At 36.6% G+C, this 16,680-nt stretch overlaps 7 protein-coding genes across 7 annotated transcripts; 1 reads left to right on the top strand and 6 right to left on the bottom strand.

Moving 5' to 3' along the window:
• Window positions 1-1,928: 1,928 nt before the first annotated feature.
• OCT59_000369 (uncharacterized protein) lies at window positions 1,929-2,333 on the bottom strand (the record flags this gene model as incomplete). The annotated part of the gene is made up of 1 exon (XM_066138781.1): window positions 1,929-2,333. The coding sequence occupies one exon, from the start codon at window positions 2,331-2,333 to the stop codon at window positions 1,929-1,931; it is 405 nt and encodes a 134-aa protein (XP_065988244.1).
• A 5,084-nt stretch (window positions 2,334-7,417) lies between these two features.
• On the bottom strand, window positions 7,418-7,912 carry OCT59_000370 (uncharacterized protein; the record flags this gene model as incomplete). The annotated part of the gene is made up of 1 exon (XM_066138782.1): window positions 7,418-7,912. The coding sequence occupies one exon, from the start codon at window positions 7,910-7,912 to the stop codon at window positions 7,418-7,420; it is 495 nt and encodes a 164-aa protein (XP_065988245.1).
• Window positions 7,913-8,005: 93 nt separating this feature from the next.
• On the bottom strand, window positions 8,006-9,859 carry OCT59_000371 (uncharacterized protein; the record flags this gene model as incomplete). The annotated part of the gene is made up of 1 exon (XM_066138783.1): window positions 8,006-9,859. The coding sequence occupies one exon, from the start codon at window positions 9,857-9,859 to the stop codon at window positions 8,006-8,008; it is 1,854 nt and encodes a 617-aa protein (XP_065988246.1).
• Window positions 9,860-9,942: 83 nt separating this feature from the next.
• On the bottom strand, window positions 9,943-11,667 carry OCT59_000372 (uncharacterized protein; the record flags this gene model as incomplete). Its single annotated transcript, XM_066138784.1, has 1 exon — window positions 9,943-11,667. One exon carries the CDS (start codon window positions 11,665-11,667, stop codon window positions 9,943-9,945), a length of 1,725 nt encoding a protein of 574 aa, XP_065988247.1.
• Window positions 11,668-11,743: 76 nt separating this feature from the next.
• Window positions 11,744-12,419, bottom strand: OCT59_000373 (uncharacterized protein; the record flags this gene model as incomplete). The annotated part of the gene is made up of 2 exons (XM_066138785.1): window positions 11,744-11,923; window positions 12,087-12,419. 2 exons carry the CDS (start codon window positions 12,417-12,419, stop codon window positions 11,744-11,746), a joined length of 513 nt encoding a protein of 170 aa, XP_065988248.1.
• Window positions 12,420-12,928: 509 nt separating this feature from the next.
• OCT59_000374 (uncharacterized protein) lies at window positions 12,929-13,805 on the top strand (the record flags this gene model as incomplete). Its single annotated transcript, XM_066138786.1, has 6 exons — window positions 12,929-13,009; window positions 13,283-13,332; window positions 13,422-13,466; window positions 13,561-13,614; window positions 13,697-13,702; window positions 13,802-13,805. 6 exons carry the CDS (start codon window positions 12,929-12,931, stop codon window positions 13,803-13,805), a joined length of 240 nt encoding a protein of 79 aa, XP_065988249.1.
• A 1,631-nt stretch (window positions 13,806-15,436) lies between these two features.
• Window positions 15,437-16,411, bottom strand: OCT59_000375 (uncharacterized protein; the record flags this gene model as incomplete). The annotated part of the gene is made up of 5 exons (XM_066138787.1): window positions 15,437-15,558; window positions 15,642-15,969; window positions 16,046-16,212; window positions 16,312-16,327; window positions 16,376-16,411. The coding sequence occupies 5 exons, from the start codon at window positions 16,409-16,411 to the stop codon at window positions 15,437-15,439; spliced, it is 669 nt and encodes a 222-aa protein (XP_065988250.1).
• Window positions 16,412-16,680: the final 269 nt, after the last annotated feature.

A 16,680-nucleotide genomic window follows, 5' to 3' on the forward strand; every position in this document is an offset into this window, starting at 1 on the left:
GGGTGGGCCTTTGGCCAATGTTGAAGCGTTCTTTAAGAGCAGCCACAGGGTCACGTGTACGTGAACGACCACGGCGTTGATTAAGCGGACAGGAGGTAGGAGCACAACCGAGTTTACCACATCGGTGGCAAAGAGCTTTCGAATCGTTGGATGTTCCCCATCGAAGAGTGCGACCTTGGAAACCAATAGTTTGCTCCATAGCGGCATCCATTGTTTCTTGCGAGTTGAAGGTAACATAAGCCCAAGGTTTGGGTTTATAAGAATTTAGGGAAAGGGGAATGTTAATAGCTTTTGCTCCATGTTCTTTGACCAAAGGAGCGAGATGGATATCTTTAGTATTAGCGGGAAGTCCAGAGAGAACAGCCACGAACGCTCTTCGAGCAGCTTTTTGATCTAAAGAGTAATGGCAAGGGGTAACACGTAAGCAGGTGGAAAAGCAGTAAACTGCCCATTAATTTGTGAAGTGGGAGATGGCATCGGCGTGATCATATATGATGCGAGCTTGTTGCATCTTAGCACCTTTTCTTGAGTAAAGATGGAGGGCAAGGAGATTGCCGAATTTCTTGAAATACGATTGGAGTTGCGGTTTAGTAATAAAGAACGGTATATCCGTGACTTGAATTGCACGGAGGTCTTCATCTGACCGGAGTTGTTTGGGATCGTACAGGTGGAATTGTAGGTCCGGAAATTCAGAGTGTGTACTACCAACACACATGTCGCGGGCCTCCGCAGTATGGAAGTGAATGATAAGACGCTTAGCGTCCCCTGAACCAGTCATACGAGCACGACCGGTATATGATTCGTATGTTTCTAAAAATAAATTGTTAACGGCATCAATGATTGCCTTATTAGTTTTAAGTTTCTCGAGAGTTTGGGGAGCAGAGTTGGGCGCAGCCGCAGCCAGATAATCTTGACGATTAATGGTAGTAGTTGGGGAGGGATCGACAGCCTGATCGGGCGATGTACCATCATTCACGTCCATATTAGGGGACGCGTTAGGGGATGAGTTATTTTCTTTGTTTCGAGGTGCATGAATAGACGCGTCAGCTCCAAAGGACGCGTCTTGGCCAGGCGCAGTAGGCGCAGCAGAATTATTCGGGGTAGAAGCTTGAGTATTTTCTTGAGAAGTGCTGCGGGAATTATTTTGTTGAGGAATAGCGGTCGAAGTTGAACCAACTAAACCACCGTCAGCTGGCACGTCGGCAACGAAATCTTCATCCATGGTGTTATCAGTGATGATGCGGGAACGTTTTTGAGTAGTGCTATCACTATCAGAGCCAGAGTTATCGGAGAGTTGTTTTTTATTATTTTTCTTTTCTTGACGGGCAGCCTTATTACTATTAGGGTTATAGCTGCCGCCACCTCTTCTAGCAAGGTTTCGAGACATGTTAGAAGGTATGAGTTGGGTAAAATATAAGAGTTGTTAGTACGAAGATATAAAATTTCCTTTTCCGAAAATTTTTGGTCAATAGATCGTCGGGAAGAGATCTATCAGTCCTTATCAGTCCTTGTCAAAAAAATGCGAGGATGCCTGATGACGAGGTTACATGGTCATCAGTCCTTGTCGCGAAACACGAGGATACCTGATGAATAAGTTATTGGATTATTGGCCTAAAAAGCATTCATGGAAAAACTATGGATTATATTACAGAAAATGTGAACGGAGTTCATGTCACGTGATACCCTGAACAAATGTGTAGAGTGTCCCGTGATTTCATGCGGTACGTAGATCGTTTCCTTTTTGGGCGATACCCGTTCCACAAAAAATCGATTTTGGTAAAAATGCGTTTGGAATCTTGTGTAACATAAATTTCCTTTTTCGGTAATTCGGGATTACGCGGTAATGCCGGCCGGATCTAAAAAATATGACTCTGCAGGGTAATTCCTACGAAAGTCAAGTACAAAATGCTTACTCCTGTTGAGTCCATTCATACCACTCCCAGTCCCCAAGGATCGCCTCCCCATCTTTGTTCACTTAATGCATACTCTATGGTTTCCCTCTCCTGCAAGTCCACGACCATCCCATTCCTAAGCATTTTCTCCATAATATAAAGCTGATCCTCGGTAAGGCGGTTTATCCATCTTTTATAGAGGTCGTTTACATCTTCAAACGTTATCCAGTCAATTTCCCTCTTTATATAATGCTTTCCAAGAGCTCGGATTTCACAGTACACATCCCCGATCATAGTGGCATAATTTTTCCACCTCTTATATGCCTCTCGACGAACTTCCTGCCACCACACTCTATCTACCTTACTCACTGCAATAAGGTCAGTATCCGGGATCTTTGCGATAATGCGTTCGACTATTTCTACTGGTAATCGGTCCAACATGATGTTATGTTACTTATACTATAGTTATCTTCAATTACTGTATGCCTATTACACATGGATAAAAAATATAAACTAAATTCATACAGAAACCGCTTATATAAGAAGTTCTGCTAAGGTTTTCTCAGCCTCATTCATAGTGACAGCTCGCTTTGGGGACCTGTTGATGAGTCCTTAGTCACATTATAATACAACTCGAAGAGGGCCTCAAGCTTATCTAGGAGAGCTTGTTTATTCTTGTATGATTCGCGGATTTTTGCTATCTTAGCAGTATATGCCGCATTATCTGGGAAGAGTTTTCTGGCCACGAACTTCACATATGATACAGGAGAATTTGCCGTCTGGATTCGCTTGATATACTTCACATGGTCCTGGACGAGGTAACTGGTTTTGCTAAACCCAGATACTAATGCGACTACTATAGTATCTTTTAATGCGCGGATAATCTTAGGGACAGTTTCGTCAGAGACAACATTAGGCTGAATGCACGATGCCTCGTAAATAACCTCCTCACTAGTGCTGTCAGTAAGGTTGCTTGCCGAAACCTGTTTGGCCTAATGCCGAAAGGTGAAACCTCTTATATAGTGCCGAAACGCCGAAACGCCGAAACTGCGAAACCTGTCAAAATTGCGAAACTGCCGAAACATGCCGAAACCTCTATAATAGGTTTCTCCGTAGTTTCGGCATAGTTGATCATAAGATTTGCATATAGTTACGCCAAGTTACACCAATTAATAATATAATTTAGATGATCAAATAATCTACAGATAAAAGATTAAACTTCAATATTTTACCGTCGTCTTAGTTCTTCTAAGCTTTATCTAGTGTTAGAATTTTCATTTCTAACTCCCATATTAATATTATGATATTACACGTTTTTACAGTTTTTTTTTAAGGGGCTTATATTCATTAAAGGAAAATGCGTAACATGCATTTAATAAACCCAATTCCGTCATCTCCTTTAACACTGAACTAAAGTTTCTTTTACTTTCTTCCGTTTTCTTAATAATAATATTAATAATAAACTGTTTCAAATGACTGATCACATAGAAGATTCACCCATTAAAATGAAAAATAGAGGAGGTCGGCCACCTAATAGCATTTGGGAAGATATTAATAAAGGAGAAGCTGTTGGTTCTGGCAAATTTGCCGCCTCCTGCAAGTACTGTAAGAATACATGGTCACGCGGTGAAGTTTCAAAGCTCGAAGAGCATCTTTCAAACCATTGTCCAGATGCGCCAGCAGCAGTTGTTAGAAGGTATATGACTAAAGTAATGGAACGGCAAGATAAGTCCAAGTCATCCAAAAAAAGAAAATACTCTGAAGGTCAAAGTAACATGGATGATTACCATGATTCAACAGAGCTTAACGAACAAAGATGTACACGAATTAATCGTGCATTAGTTAAATTTTTTATTGCGTGCGGAATTGCGTTTAGAGTAGTGGAACATCCCTTTTTCATCAATTTTATAAAAGAGCTTAATGCCGGGTACAATACACCAACAAGGGAAGTATTAGTAAATCAACTACTTGAACGTGAATTAGCTCAAGTGAACTTCAAAGTTAATTCTGAGCTTGAAAAGGAAACGAATTTAACGTTAGGTTTGTTAAATTAAATAGGCTATCATACGTCATTTTTATTTAATCTTACTTACTATATAATATTAATTTATAATTTAGCCTTTGATGGTTGGACGTCTGGTACACATCGTTCAATTTGGAACTTCATTGTAATGACTCCGTCGCGTAAAGAATATCTTTATCAACTTTCTGATTTGTCTGAAAATTCGCACACTGCAGAATATCTAGTTACGGTAATTGAAAAGGTTATAGAAGGTATTGGAGAAGATCGAATATGTGCTGTAGTTTCCGATAATGCGGCCAATGTTCGTAATGCACGAAAAATTATACATGAGAATCATCCAAAGATTGAGAATGTGCGATGCGTTGCACATTCTATCAATTTAATTGCATGCGACATCGTCAAGGAGAAGTTTGGGGAACGTTTATTAAAACGTGTTAATATTTTGACAACCTTTTTTAGAAGTTCTCATCAGGCTAATGCAAAACTTGCTCAAATAATTAAAGAAAAAGGAATTAGTGGAGGAGGATTAAAATTATATTGCAAGACACGCTGGACTACTGCTAGTGAATCCGTAAATTCAGTAATAAATTTGGAATCAGCACTAGAAGAAATGGCCAGCGATCACGATAAAGTGCTAACAAATGATAAAATAAAACCGATTATTCAATCGAGAAATTTTTTTTCAAATTTACGAGTTCTTGGATTTGTTCTGGATCCTCTAAGAAAAGCGGTACTTTCATTAGAATCGAGAAGAGCTACACTTGCAGATTGTTTCCTGAGCTTGGCAAGACTTGCAGCTACATTAAAAAAGTTACCCAAATCATTAAATCCTGCATTCCGAAGTCATTGTATCAAAGTAATAAATGAAAGATTTGATGAATTCGATGATGATAAGTATATTACTTGTTTTTTTATGGATCCCAGATTTAGAAACGCGCCACTTAAAAAATGCGCCCTCATGAGAATTATCAAATGTGCAGCTTCAATCGGGAAAAATTTAGGTTTCGACCGTTACGAAGCTGAAACTTTATGTGATCAAATACAGAAATATATTAATGAGCAAGAGCCATTTGACCTAGATATCGGTTTTGCTAAAGATAATCCCGTGAATTGGTGGAAATATATTAATACCGAACCAGAACCAGATGTCCTGCCAAGAATTGCAAGTTATCTATTTGCAATATGTCCTAACTCAGCAACTTGCGAACGTGGATTTTCGACTTTAGGATGGCTATTTCATAAACGTCGCTTAAATCTTAATGTGGATAAACTAGAATCCATGTGCAAATTAATTTTGTATTGGAAATCCAATTCAAAAACTGAACTTGGATTTTATGGAATTGATCAAAAAAAGAATACTCGTCTTAGTGATGATGAGATCAATATACGTATTGCAGAAGCTTTTGCAGAAGATGACGATGAGGAATATAATGAGGAGCAAGCTTCTACTCAGAGATTAACTACAAGCGGCGAAACAATACCCGAAGACAATTGCCGTGTAGTAATCGAAAGTCTATGGATTGATCAATTTGTTAATTTATCGCATGATTCAATTACTAGTGAAATCGGCGATATTCCAAGAGATATATTGGATGATTCAGATGAAAATAATGCGGAAGATGATGAAGTTGATGATAGTGGTAATAACAAGAGACCCGGAGAAGGTGACTATGATTATGATATAGATGATGTATTAGGTATGGATGACGGTGATAATAATGACGATAATTATGATGATAATGAGGAATAATAATAATGAGAAATAATTACAATAGTTAATCCAATGAGAATTAATTCTAATATCATGTGATTTAAATAATGATACTATTTAGGAAATAAATGATGTAATTATGCAGGGCAAAATATTCGCGATCAAAGTCCAGTTAACATATAATTATGCAGGCAATGCAGGCAATTGTAATTTTATATTATATTTTAAAACATTGCAATTTAATTAAGGAATAAGGATAAGCATATTATATTTTAAAAATAGTGCAATTTAATTAAGGAATAAGGATAAGCATATTATATTAGAATCAATAAGTTTTAAGGACTTCGTTAATTAAATTTATTACATTAGATCAATAAATTTTAAGAACTGCGTTACAAAAAAAAATTTAGAACTGCGTTAATTAAATTTATTACATTAGAATCAAAACTGTGTTTATTTTGTTACAAATACTTTAATTATGTAGAATGTTATTATGTTCATCAGTTCATGTTTTAAACATTATAACGAATTTTAAAATTATTATAAATATTATGAAATTTGAATTTTTTTTTCGCAATTCAAAACCAAATTGTATTTTAATTTTCAAATTGTATTTAATTTTCAAATTTCAAGTTACGAAAAAATCATAAAAATAAAAAATGGCAGCATTAGTACCTTTTGTCCCACCGCCACCACCAGTATTCCAATGGACGATTAACGCAGCTAGGCAATTAATCGCGGAGCGGAGAAACTTACATCAGCAATTCGAAAGAATTGCAAACCGTCATCATGTAAATGCATGGACAATAATAGCAAATAGGGTGTTCGTTGCAACGGGATTTGCAGCGACACCCAGGCAATGCCAAACAAAATGGAATGCCCTCAAACGAGGTTATGAAAACCTCAGTAGGATAATAAATAATAATGATGACGACATTCCTATTATAAGCCCAAATAGTTTCGATAGAGCGTGTTTTGCTGATATGAACGATGAATTCTGGTTACAAACCGGTAATTATTATTAATTATTATTTTAAATTAATTTTATTTAGGCAATTCATTCAATTCATTAATATTTTTATTGGATTTTAGATCTGTTTAGACGAGAGTATCGACGGCAGCATGCTGCGCATGATCGACGTCGATATGAATATAGATTGCGAAGGGAAAGAAGAAGGTCGCGATCTAGGTCTCGATCAAGAAGTAGATCAAGAAGTAGAGATAGAAGACGAGATAGAAGTAGAGATAGAAGACGAGATAGAAGTAGAGATAGAAGACGGGACAGAAGTAGAGATAGAAGAAGAGGTAGAAGCAGGTCCCCACATAGAAGATAAAGATATTATTAAATTTTAATTTTTATTATATTTTTAATCGTGTATTTTATTAGTTTAATATTAAATATTATAAAATAAATATTTACATACAAAAAATCATATTGTCTTTAATCTTTATTCTTATAAATTGTTTAAATGCCGAAACTCTAATTAAATCATATAGAAAGTATTGCCGAAACGCCGAAACAGTTTCGGCAAGTTACGGCAGTTTCGCGATTTTGATAGGTTTCGCAGTTTCGGCATTTCTTGATGATTTCGCGAAACTAGTTTCGGCAGTTTCGCGTACGCCATTCTGCCGAAACCCTCTAGTTTCGGCAAGCAACCTTAGCTGTCAGTGCTGTTAATAATGCTTGCGAATTCGGTATATGTTGACATGATTCTTTGTACTTTGTAAAAAATATAAATCTTCAGTTACCTGTTCATTCAAATAAGAAAAAATAAGTATGAACCTCGGGGTTTACACTTGGGATACTGCAAGGCAGTAGAAGTGTCGCTCGGCCTTTTGTATCAATGGAGAGCCTGGTCTATATAACCAGGGGATAGCGACTTTCTGGATAATCCTAGCCGCTTTATTGTTCCTTCTTTCTATATATCTCCTAAAGGCTTTCTGGATCATTTCAGCATGATGAGTATAATAGTCGAAATTAAAATGCTTTGAACAACTATATAAATGTAGTCGTACTGCTTGATCCATGGAAGTGTCGGCTCCCCATCCGCGATCAATAAAAGATTTACAGTAGGTACAGTACCACTTATTTGGTAGTCGTGATACTATTCTCCTAATGTGCACAATATAAGCATATACAGCTTGACGAGACCTTGGATAAGGTAGCCGCCTATGAAAACCTATTCTACTACAAGTCTCATAATATTGCACAGCATTCTGAATGCGCTTAGCCCACATGTGGAAACTTTCGTCGTCTTGTCTACCTAATCCGTCGGTGTTTTGCATTTGGGTATCTTGTAAGATTACATATCCCATAGGTTTATTCAATTATGCCATCACGATATGTCAGTAAAAAATAAACCTACCAGTTCTTAGCAATCATGTCCAGATAACCTTGTTTGCATTTTTCACATGGCAGTATCCCGCGGTTTCAAACTTGAAAGTCTTTAGAGTCGTATCTGCATTCTCTGAACAAGTGAAAAGCGCGGGGCTATCTGGCTGCTCTTCTAAAATAAATCCGTCTGTATGGATACGTCGTACTTTATCCTTGTATGGTTGAATTGCCTCAGATGTGATTTTGCGACCACGTGCTAATAAGAATGGGGCGATCCTGGGATACTCACCTTTGAAGGGATTACCCGGGTTTGTAAACTGGAATTGCCACTGGTCAGATCCTACTGGTATGATAGAGTCGAGTGTATGGCCCTCTGGAAATGTAAATGGGTCTGTTTGATCTGTGGTGAGTGTCTTGTAATTACGCTTCCTCTGGCATAATGCTCCCCATAATGTGTTGAGGACTCGCTTTGCCACGCGGCCAGCTATGCCACCCTGGTTTTTAATTTTGAAGAGGAAGTGTACATACTCACCGAATATTACAGTTCCAGGGATTCTCGCTTGTCTATCATATATCAATGCATTTGGCTTCCCATCCTGTATTAACTGTATATTGAGACCAAGTTTTTTTGCTCGTTGTAAGTCGATGAATGTATAGATTCCCCTTTTATTCTGTCGGAAGAGAATATTATTTCCACTTACCTTAGCACGAAATAATCCATACAAGGCATAACCCCTGTGGTCAACAAAGTCATTAAGTGTCTGGAATTTACCCCGTCTGATTGGAAAGTTCACATTCGATTGTTGGATACTCGGGTATAAACTTGTTGCGTCGTACTGTCTTCCATAGCCCTTCCACTCGTTATCTGCCCAGATTAATCCTCCCATCATTGCATCACTTATCCACTCTGCTTCTATCGGGTCAAGAGGATCATTAGCCGGAATCCCTACACTTAATCGTTCGAATAACCAGAGAGCCGTTCTTTTGTAAGACCAGTTATGGTATGATAAGTCGATTCCTAAACCGAACTTCTTTGTCTCCTGTAGAAAGGAATTCCGCTCCTCGTGGATTCTCTGATATGCTTCTTCGAGAGTTTCATATACCCCAGTCTTACAGTTTTTCTCGACGGGGATGAAAAAACTCTTGGAATTCTTAGTTTTTTGAAACTGCCCAATTGTGCAAGAATTAACCGTTTTGCCGTTGTATATTGTGACTACATTATTGGTCCCATCTTCATGGTATACAATGGGTAAATTACGCTTTCTATCTATTTTACTGGGGTGGAGTCTTTCAGGATTTAACGCGAGGGAGTAATGGCCTTCTGATAGGATGAGTGTTACACATCTATCGGACTTACTCTTAGAGATTCGGGTAATGTCAACCACAATATTAATTGCGAGACTTCCTGCGAGTTGTTCAACCTTGTCCATGCATGAAACTGGGATGGGAGCATCGCGATTGAGACCTAATGCCTTTTTGATATACTCGGGCTTTTCGATTGACTTTGGCATTTTAGAGAATGTGCCGTAGATATATTTTAGGCATTCATACAGGCAATCATTTAGCTGCCTGTTGCAACCCCTTGCAACTGGTGGGGCATCTCTCACATAAATTATGAATCGTTCAAAATAATCAGGGTCTGCGTCATCCGGTAGTTGTGCTTCGTCGTAGTGGTCCAAGAGTGAGAGGAGACTGGCTGGTTGGTTTCCTGATGTCCATCCACCGGGTTTCCAGTTTTCATAGGGGAGCAGGATCTGGAATTTATGTGTCGGATACCGGAATTGGAGTCGCTGTCCAAGTTTTGCTATTGCTCCTCTGGAAAATCTTGCGCCTGAATACTGTAATTCTTTAATATCCGGTCTTGTAGGTAAAGCACGGACAATCTCTGAATAAACCATTTGATGTATTTATGAATTGTGTTCAGTTGTAATATAGGTTTTTTATACAAAAAATATAAGATAACTAAGAAGTGCTTATCTTATTAAAAGGAGTCAATCTTGCTGCATACACGATCAAGATCCTCTTCATCCCAGTCGTCGATGAGTCCATTGGCGGCTTCCCATTCACGTTCCATATCGGTTTTTGGACGTTCTTCGGGGATCTCTCGCGCTTTACCCTTATCTGCCCTCATAGTTTCATAACCAGAGGGGGTGGGGATAATTTCAGCATCACGATTATCCTTGTATACTCTTATTAAATCTGCGAGTTCTTTACGACTAGGTGTTTTAGGTAAGTATCCATTATATTCGATCCAGTCCTTGAAGCAGTCTACTACTTCCATAAGGTAATACTGGTACTCGTCCTCAATACGCGTTGTGGGACATTCCTCTACTTCAAACGCGAGTATTTCCCAGTCGTATTCATCTGACGCGTCTTGGTACTTGGCCCATAATTCCTTACCTGTATTGTAGAGATCATCGAAGGTTTGGTCCTTTGAATTTTTAACCCACGGTTTGCGATCCCATCGGTGTCTTTCATGCCAAGCCCAGTGCGCTCGAGTGCCTTCCTTTGGTTCAGGATCCTGGTCGACTTCTGGTTCTGTGTCGGGTTCTGGGATAAATTGCTCTTCAGGAGCCGGTTCTGGGTCAGGCTTAGTGACAGATGCAGAAGATTCTGCGGGAGACTCGAGTTGTTGTTCAGGAGTTGGGTCCACGGTTGTAAAATCTGAGTCAGATAGCAAGTCATCTAAAACGTCATAGTCATCATCTGGTTCAGGGGTAAGTTCTTCTTGGTCAGGTTCCTCGTCAGATAGATAACAATCTGAGAAGCTATCTATAGGTTTATCAGTGTCTGACTCATTAGTATCTTCATCGGGATCCGGTTGTTCTTCCCTTAACTTTTGTGGACGTTCTTTTAAGTGATCAGGCTTGGGTGGAAGCGGTGGAGGAGTCTTGCGAATTACAGGTGCGGGTTTTTCCTCAGCGGGTTTCTCTTGTACGTCTTGTGGATTGTTGGCTGGATTATATATATTTGCCAAGAACTTCTCTAAGGCTTTGGGATCTGATGCGGGTTTTTTAGAAGTCTCTATATCGATTCCTTCTATGTCTATCTCGTCTGTTTCGTGGATCCAGTTTTTGCTGAGGAATTTCTTGTAGAGGTCCTCCCTGGATATGCTGTAAACTCGAGTGCGCTTCTTATCAATATACATTCGATCACTATTTATATTTAACTCATTTGATAGGATTCTAGAAGCATTTATCTTTGATAGGGGTGAAATGCAATGAGTTTCGCAATATGAAGTATATACCCTATAAAATTCTTGAACAGGTAGGTCGGTCATATAATTTTTCATTACGAGATATGTGTCCTTTATAAATTGGAATAGCGGTGGAAGAGTCGAGATGATATGTTCCTGTTTGGATGTTGTCATAGGTGGCGGATTTCCATTGAAGTCCGGGTAAGCATTCGCGATGGCTCTCAAGTATGCATAGAATGCCTCACTGGCGCCTGGGTATTTCATAGCGTCACCGAGTTTTTTGAAGTAGTTGAGGTCTCCCTTGCGAGATGGTGACACGTCCAAGAACACTGTGCGCCTATCATCATTCTCCACTCTGAGAGCATTTTCGTTGGTTAGGATGATAGTGGACATAAAGTTCTTGTAATGTGTTGGCGTCTTGTATTTTTCATGGATTTCCATTATGTCACTCGTTACCTTATCTTTTAAAGAGCGATATAGATTATTCCACTGGCTTTTTTCTGTGGGCATTTCCTCGAGAAGGAGAAGAATCTTACCTTGTAATTGCCCATTGAAACTTCCAAGAATCGTCTGAGGATCGCTGGTCTTATAAACGAGTTGAGTGCCTAGGGACGCTGCGCTGAATGAAATCTGTTATAATACCTTTGCCCCAACCCTGTCCAGATTTCAGGTAAAGGATCGAGTACATCTTCCTTCCAGCAGATACACCGGCCAACCACTTGATGATATACTCAGTGAGATTCCAATCACCCGAACACCAGATATCCTGAATGTGAGGAAGATAAATTTAACCGCGAGGTGAATTGTAGACTCAAAGGTAGATATCGGACGTAAGACGTGGAGGAATCCGGGAAGATATTTAGATAGAGTTGGCCGGTTAAGGATCTGAAGATTCGCTGTTTATGGGGATCACAGGTTGCATTACATACATCGGTATTCTCGACCATAAACCATTTGTAGATGTTGAACTCGGTCTTTTGAGAGGGTCCTTGTTCAGATTGTGTGTAGAATGCCTTCGTGATTGGACGGATAAGTTTACCAATATTTTTGTCAATAACGTGTTTCAAACTTTTACTATCCGGGTCCCACCAGAAAACCCCATGAAAATCTGCACAGGGAATGAAATAACTGCAAAGATACCTCTTGGCTTGATCGAGGTCACTCATACTCTTTGCAGCGACAATAAGCCGTTTAAGCTCATCGATACTGAAGGCTTTCGTTTGTTCACCGAACTTAGGGATAACTTGAGCTTGAGCGGTCATTTTTTCGTTCTATCAAATCGAGTACTAATTTATAGTTACCTAATCTTCAATTGCCGAATGTATTTTTTCCAAAGATCCGCGCTCCTACCCGGTTATCCTCCTGCGGTTCTACAGACCTTCTAGGGATTATACTTGCATGTCAGAGTAATATGTTTACCTGAGTATGTTAGAAGTGCAGATTACCCGCTTACTTGCTCACTGCGTTCGCTTTACATAAAAGTAATCAACCCGCTAACCGAAGATATAAACCTACCCGCTGACCTACCTGTTATCAGTTCGAAAAGCCGATTGGAGGCTAAGAAATGTGGGACAGATTTTTTGGGACAGACGGGACCGATGGGACGCATTTTGGGGGGTAAAAATAAAACTTTTTCTGGGGGGATGTCCTTTCCTATATTTCTGAAATATCTGTCCCATTTGTCCCATCTGTCCCCCCCCTCTTATTCTCTCTTCTTTTGCTTCCTTTTCTATTGTTTTCTGGTTTTTGGTTATATATTTATGGGACAGATATGGGGACAGATATGGACAAATATATGGGGAGTCATACCCCCACGGAGGGGGGATGTAGGTACTGCGAAGCCGTGGCCGAGGTGGGGTGAGCGCTAGCGAGACACACTACCAGCCCGACGACAAAGATAAAGATTCGTAAGTACAGTACGAATCTTTATATATTTTTTATTTTTATTTTTTTTTATCATTTTGGAACAGTTTACTAACCGTTCCTTTCTTTTTTTTATAGGTTCAGGCGGGCTTTTGTGTGGAAAAACCAAGATTCGTAAATACGAATCTTGGTTTAATTTTTTTAATTTTTTTTTTTTAATATTAATGAACGGTTACTAATAACCGTTCTTTCTTTTTTTTAGGATCGGGTGGAGTGGGCTTCCGACCTTCGGGAAAAGAAGAACCAAGATTCGTAAATACGAATTTTGGTTTATTTTTTTTTAAATTTTTTTTTTTAATATTAATGAATGGTTACTAATAACCGTTCTTTCTTTTTTTTAGGATTGGGTGGGCTTCTGACCTTTGGGAAAAGAGAAACCAAGATTCGTAAGTACGAATCTTGGTTTATTTTTTTTGATTTTTTTTTTTAATATTAATGAACGGTTACTAACTAATAACTGTTCTTTTCTTTTCTTTTTAGGTCTCGGGTGTTTCAGATGTCTTCTGAAGAACGGAAAAAACCAAAGATTCGTAAGTAAGTACGAATCTTGGTTTTTTTTCTTATTTTTTTTTAATATTATGAACGGTTACTAACCGTTCTTCTCTTTTTTTTATAGGTTCGGGTGGATTGCTAAAGAACAATCAAAGATTCGTATATACGAATACATGAATCATGTAATTGTGGAATTGTATTTGAATTAGCAATATTTTTTGTAAATTAGATAGATGCAATAATAATAATATAATTCTAAAGTATTTAAGCATTAATAAATACATTTATTTAATAAATTTGATAAAAAAAATCAAAATAAATTCATAAATAAATGGGTTGTTATTAGACCATAATTCGGCTTAAAGTTTTAATGTCGAATATTGGTCAATTTAAGCCTGAATAATGGTCGAATAATTTGTCCAAATTTGGGACGATTGGCACCCTCCCTATAAAAAAAAATTTTACTTAAAATATATTTAAATTGTATTTAATTTTCTTTAAAATATACTTAATTTTCTTATTTTATACTTAAAATATACTGAAAATTGAATTTTCACAAAATTTAAATTAAATTGTATTTAATATATACTTAAAATATATTTAATTTACACTTAAATTTTGCCTATTTCAGTATATTTTAAGAATATTTAAAATAAGAATATTTTAAGTATATTATTATGTACTTAAATTATACTTAAATAATACTTAATTTTTGCCTATTTCAGTATATTTTAAGTATAAAATAAAATTTTAAATATATTTTAAGTATAAAATAAAATTTTAAGTTTATTTTAAGTATATTTTGGCAAAAATATTTTTTATAGGGGCCTAAATGCGCCCAAAAATTCGACCTCAATTTGACACAGATTAGATCATCATTCAACCTATATTTGACCTGGTCAAATTTAGGTCGAATTGTCAATTTTCTACTAGTGTGATTTGACACTTTTTTATTACACATCTGGAAAAATCTATCACAAAAGAATCAGCACTTGCGTAATTAGGATACTGTATATTATTATTATGTATTACAAAGTATTACGAACAAACGACATTACCTATTTAATTGCAATTGTCTTTTATTACCAAAAAATATCCAGTCTAAATTTTACTTGCAGGCTCAGTGATTAGAAAATAAATTTATATTGTTATACAAAATAATTGCTGTATCGATATTATCGATATTTAACTAACAAATACAATATCTAGTTATTTAGTGTAAGGTTGCTTGTCTAAACCTCTTCAAAATCCTATGATTAGTTTCGTCAAAATTTTACTATAGATTTATTATAGTTTCGGCAGAGTTTCGGCAGTTTCGGCATTTATAATAAGTTTCGGCAGTTTCGTCTTTCTCTAAAATTTCGCCAGTTTTTTAATATAACTTTAATATAGTTTTGGCAGAATTTCACTTTTTGGCGAAACGCCATCTTGCCTAAACCCTAGGTTTCGGCAAGCAACCTTAATTTAGTGATATCATTTGAATCGTTCGTTAGTAATCAAAGAAATTCACATTATTGATTAGGGTAATACTGTACAAAAATAAAATTGAAAAAAAACCGATAAATACGAGAAGAGTTCATTAACTTCAAAAGTCGTAAAATTGTTAACAATATTTGTGATATTTGTCATAAACAGTTTTTACCTATTTAACAGATTTACAAAATTAAAATAACGATTTTGAATTACTTAAATTATATGAATTAACATAAGCGAAGCGAAAGAAAAATATTTTTAAGTATAACAATCTAGAGAAAATTGGATACATTATTGCGAATGGATCGTTATAAACAAATAAACTAGAAAGTATATCAATAACCTAAAGTTTTTGTCAAAGCTTATTTAATCAATTTGACAGGAATGTTTTTTACTTTCTTCCTTTGGAATAAGGAACAGTAGGCACATTATCGTTTTTAAAATCAATTATACTAAGTGTTTCATTTATTTCGAAAATATTTGGTCGTTCATCCAGCTCTTGTTCCCAGCATTCTATTAAGATAAATTAAAAATTAGGTTGAAATGAGAAAAATAAAATTGCACTAGTTCCAAAGAAAACATTTTTTACACTTTACTTTGATAAAGTCTAATAAATTTAACATTCGTGTTCAGAACAGGTTCTTCTCTTACACCACTAAGTATTTTATATGTAATATGATCACCTTCAAGGCCATCAAATGGTGATGAGCGGCTAGTTAGCTCCCAGAATATAACTCCTAAACTATATATATCTGATTTCTCGTTTATCTTATGCAGAATTTTTTGATTGAGCATTTTAGGATCCACATAAGGTACTACTCCCCATACTTGAATATTATAATAACCTGACCCTTTTAGACATGATGAACGACCAAAATCTGCTAGCTTTACCGCATCTTTGTGAACTAAAATATTATTAGGGTGCTAAAAAAGAAAACGTTAGTACATATTATAGTAACTAATGTATTAGATAATTTATTAAAATACTAAGAATACTTACAAAATCTCCGTGTACGATTTTCTTTGTATCATGTAACCAACAAATTGCACTTGCGATTTCTTTTGCAAACCTTAATTGGTTCTTCCATTCAATAGTATTGTTCCTTAGATATTTTCCTAATGTCCCACCATCCGCATATTCGAGAATAAGCAAATATTTTTTTTCATCTAAGAAAATTACAACACATTAACAAATACTTAAATATAGGCATACATAATTGCATAATTGTTACTCTACCTTTTAATAGCCCTAAATGTTAAACAAACCTAGAAAGAAAATAATCTATAAATAATTTATAAATAAGATAAAAAAATGTTGTCGATGACACACCTCTTTGTTATTGACTGATTTTTTAATTGCGTACATTGTTGACGTATTCTTCCAATTTGCGATATAAACAGATGGAGATCCTCCAAAGCCTATAATCTTGGAATTAATAAGATCACAAGAGTCATAGTGATCAATTATCTTGTCCCTCAATAATCCATTCAGCCTGTCAGCATAATACTGTAATCAGCATGCATGTAATTAAAAAAAAAGGGTATACATAAATTTAATTCAGTCTGTTGTGTAGCGTTAAAAAAACCCATTTGGTATAAATAGCTGGATTTAGGGTATGCGGATCATCCTTATAG

This window comes from Rhizophagus irregularis, chromosome 1, assembly GCF_026210795.1.
Source record: "Rhizophagus irregularis chromosome 1, complete sequence".
NCBI lineage: Eukaryota > Fungi > Glomeromycota > Glomeromycetes > Glomerales > Glomeraceae > Rhizophagus > Rhizophagus irregularis.